Source organism: Puma concolor, chromosome C2 (assembly GCF_028749965.1).
Source record: "Puma concolor isolate L17-30 chromosome C2, mPumCon1.1.hap2, whole genome shotgun sequence".
Lineage (NCBI taxonomy): Eukaryota > Metazoa > Chordata > Mammalia > Carnivora > Felidae > Puma > Puma concolor.
In genome coordinates this window covers 105,678,464-105,682,045 of record NC_141675.1, presented here as the reverse complement: position 1 = coordinate 105,682,045, position 3,582 = coordinate 105,678,464, and the positions used below count along the sequence as shown (strand labels likewise).

Here is a 3,582-nt window from a genome sequence, read left to right as displayed (position 1 = left end):
AACGAATAAAATCTTCAATTATTTGAAAAGGCTATTAAAATACTTTCTCTTTGGGGCACCTGGGTGGCTTAGTCGGTTAAGCATCCGACTTCAGCTCAGGTCATGATCTCATGGTCACTGAGTTCTAACCCCACATCGGGCTCTGTGCTGACAGCTAGGAGCATGGAGCCTGCTTTGGATTCTGTGTCTCCCTCTCTCTCTGCTCCTTCCCCGCTCGCTCTTGGTCTCTCAAAAATGAATAAATCTTTAAAAAAAATACTTTCTCTTTTCTACTTACATATCTCTGTGAGGACATATTTTCTTCATATCCTTCAACCAAAACAACATATCACAGCAGAAATAATGCAGAAGCAGTTATGAGAATCTAGGTGTCTTCCATTAACCCAGGAATTTAAAACATTTGCAAATATGTAAACAATGACATCCACTTCTTTTCTTTTGGAAAATATAATTATTTTTCATTAAAATGTGTCATTTGTTTTAAGATTTAATGAGTTTAACTGCTTTTTTATTTTAATAAGTTGACATCTTAAGTCTTCCTTAGTTTTAATTTCTAAGATGGAATATCATTTGACATAAGCTACATAAAAAAAGGCATTCCTCAATTCTTGCAAGTGAAAAGTGTCCTGTGACCAAAACTTTTGAGAATCACTGCCCTATGGTTAAATGTATTCTAAGCCAGTAACCATTGTGACATCAGCACCAGGTCAATGATTACCAAATGAAAGATTCCATGCAGTTGACCATTACTTCACAGAGCTCTCCAGTTGGATAGCCCCATAAGAAGCTAACAACCTAAGAGTGCCTACTATTGCCCCTGCTGTTCTCCATAGGGCTTTCTATGATGTTACGAGGAAACAAATAGTACAACAAATAGTTGGACATCCAACAAATAGTAAGAAAAAGGCCATTTCATTCTGATACTGCTTCTTTTGACTGTGGTCAGGTTTCCTACTCTGGTTTTATTATTAAAGATGTACAAACTTTAAACCAAAAGGGTAAAAGCTGCTGCTGGGCAGATGTGGACTTCAAATCTCTCCAAGATCCGACAAGCTCTTAAAAAATGTTTACCATAAATGTAAGAACAACCCAGATTCAACTAGACATCCAACTATGACTTCCTATGATTGTGATCAAGATGACATGAGTACTGATGAAGAAATGAATCTTACAGTAATGCTCCAAGATATTAAAACTGCCCAAATTGAACTCCTCAGTCAAATGACTGACATTCTCAGTGTGGTATCCAAAATGCAGGAAAATACTGACTTTTATCAGAAGCAGATGGAGATACTGGAAACCAGAATGAATGTTAATGAAGACAAACAATGTACAGTAACTAAAGATATCTTCTCTACGAAGAAACACATTGATGCTTTAAAGAAGAAGGTAACAGGGGCGCCTGGGTGGCGCAGTCGGTTAAGCGTCCGACTTCAGCCAGGTCACGATCTCATGGTCCGTGAGTTCGAGCCCCGCGTCAGGCTCTGGGCTGATGGCTCGGAGCCTGGAGCCTGTTTCTGATTCTGTGTCTCCCTCTCTCTCTGCCCCTCCCCCGTTCATGCTCTGTCTCTGTCTGTCCCATAAATAAATAAAAACGTTGAAAAAAAAAAATTTAAAAAAAAAAAAAAAAAGAAGAAGAAGGTAACAGAACTGGAAAGCCAGAATTGTTGCTCCAGCATACATTGTTTAGAAGTTCTGGAAGGAGAACTTCTGGGTAAAGAGATCGTAGAACAACTTCACAAACTCACAACCAGAAACTTTGAAGAACACATTGGCTTCTACACACGACAGAATCTCTTCAGCAGAACCAGAAAAAGTGCCCAGTTGTCCTGAGCCCACTGATCATTTTGAGAAGAAAACAATTTCCTCCAAAAAACTAAAACTCCGAAAAAAAGTAACGACCAAAATGCATTAAGAAGCCTTAGAAAACCAAAGTCAAATATTTATATTTATCCAAACTTTAGTACATGGATCAAGCTAACTTTTGCCCATGAAGGAAAGTGGAGATTTTTCCTCAAAGCTACCAAGTTACAGGAATTCATCCAGGGGCTTCTTTCTAAGCCAACCATCCCTCCTGAGGAACCACAACTCATAATCCAGAGATATTGTCCCTTCACTGGGCCTATTGCGAGTTTGACGGCATTCTGTCTCTCTGTTTTCAACTACGTTTATTGTCTTTTTGGTTTCTCAAAAGAGGAAGTAACTCGACTATAGAGTCATTTTCTGCTTTGTTTGGCACAAAATAAATGTAACTTGGTTGTTCCAAGCATTGACACATCTTTGCAGTGGTTGTGAACTCCTTGGCAGTTTGTTCACTGTAGGCTTACGGCCTATGAAGTTTTTATGTGTCTTAGGCAAGATATATCATCCCATTGGACAATTGTGATGCATTTTCTGTCAGTGTTCTTGTTTTCTCACAGGCAAGTCATAAGGACTCACCCAGTGCCTGTGTTATAGATCATTGGAAGGAAAGAATAAAGAAGTCAAGGGAATAAAGAGCACATTTGGTAGTCCCCACATCAGTTTTCTATGTCCTCTTGTCTTAGTGGCCTTTGTAGATAAGATCTGTAATACTAGAGACAGACTCCACTAACAAAATTTTAAACAGCATGCAATGGAAAAGATAGCCACTATCAAAGCTACTAAAGTTAGAATTATAAAAATGAAGGGCACTGAAAGAACAAGTTACTGCCAGGAAAATATTCATTGCAAAAATGATATTTTTTTTTCTTTCAACTTCAGCTTTATCTCTATCAAACAAAGAGGGATGCTACTGGGTATTTTTTACATTTTCATGAAGTGAGACAAATACCATGTCTTGTAGGTTTGATACAGAGGAAAAGGGAACCACTAAAGAGGCATGTGTGAACCAAGTAAAATCTCAACACTATGCTACACAAATTCTTATATGACAACGTCTTTTTTTTTATGAGTCATATACTACATATCCAGGGTGGGCTTCATTTTTAGATACAATAGGTTATTGCGATCCTGATGTAATTTTTCTAAATATCATGCAGAATAGCTGCAAAAAAGTGTTTCCCTCACCACTTAACTCAGTAAATGCAATCTGCTGTCAATAGAGAGTCCTGTGCTGTTACACTACAAATATTCTTGGTAAGTGTGCTACTTTAAATTATTCTCAGCTAAGAACTTGAAAGGAGGGTTCTGGCAGTTAAGAACAACCCAGTTTCAAATGAGGAAAAAGAAGCTAAGGTTGGGTATAGAGGAAATTAAGGGAGAAGGAGGATAAGAAGATAGTACTGTCTGGTGCCCGCCTGGTAGTAATTATACATTATAACTTCTTTCACTTCCCAATGCATTTTATTTGATCTTTCTTTACTAATTTATAATAAGATGTATATACAAAATAACTTTTAAAATCTGTCAATGTGGGGCCCCTGGGTGGCTCCGTCGGTTAAGCATCCGACTTTGGCTCAGGTCATGATCTCATGGTTCTTGAGTTCAAGTCCCGCATCGGGTTCTGTGCTGACAGCTTCAAGCCGGCTTAGGACTCTTTCTCCCCCTCTTTCTGCCACTTCTCTGCTCATGCGTGCTCTCTCTCTCTCTCTTTCAAAATAA

The 3,582-nt window shown here is 38.5% G+C and overlaps 1 protein-coding gene across 1 annotated transcript; it reads left to right on the top strand.

Annotated features, from left to right (window-relative positions):
* The first annotated feature begins 738 nt into the window (after positions 1 to 738).
* CCDC54 (coiled-coil domain containing 54) lies at positions 739 to 2,685 on the top strand. Its single transcript, XM_025914099.2, is given in 5 exon segments — positions 739 to 1,055; positions 1,057 to 1,389; positions 1,642 to 1,742; positions 1,744 to 1,867; positions 1,870 to 2,685. Coding segments are annotated over 5 exon segments (984 nt in total). The 5' UTR covers positions 739 to 974; the 3' UTR covers positions 2,215 to 2,685.
* The last annotated feature ends 897 nt before the right edge of the window (positions 2,686 to 3,582 follow it).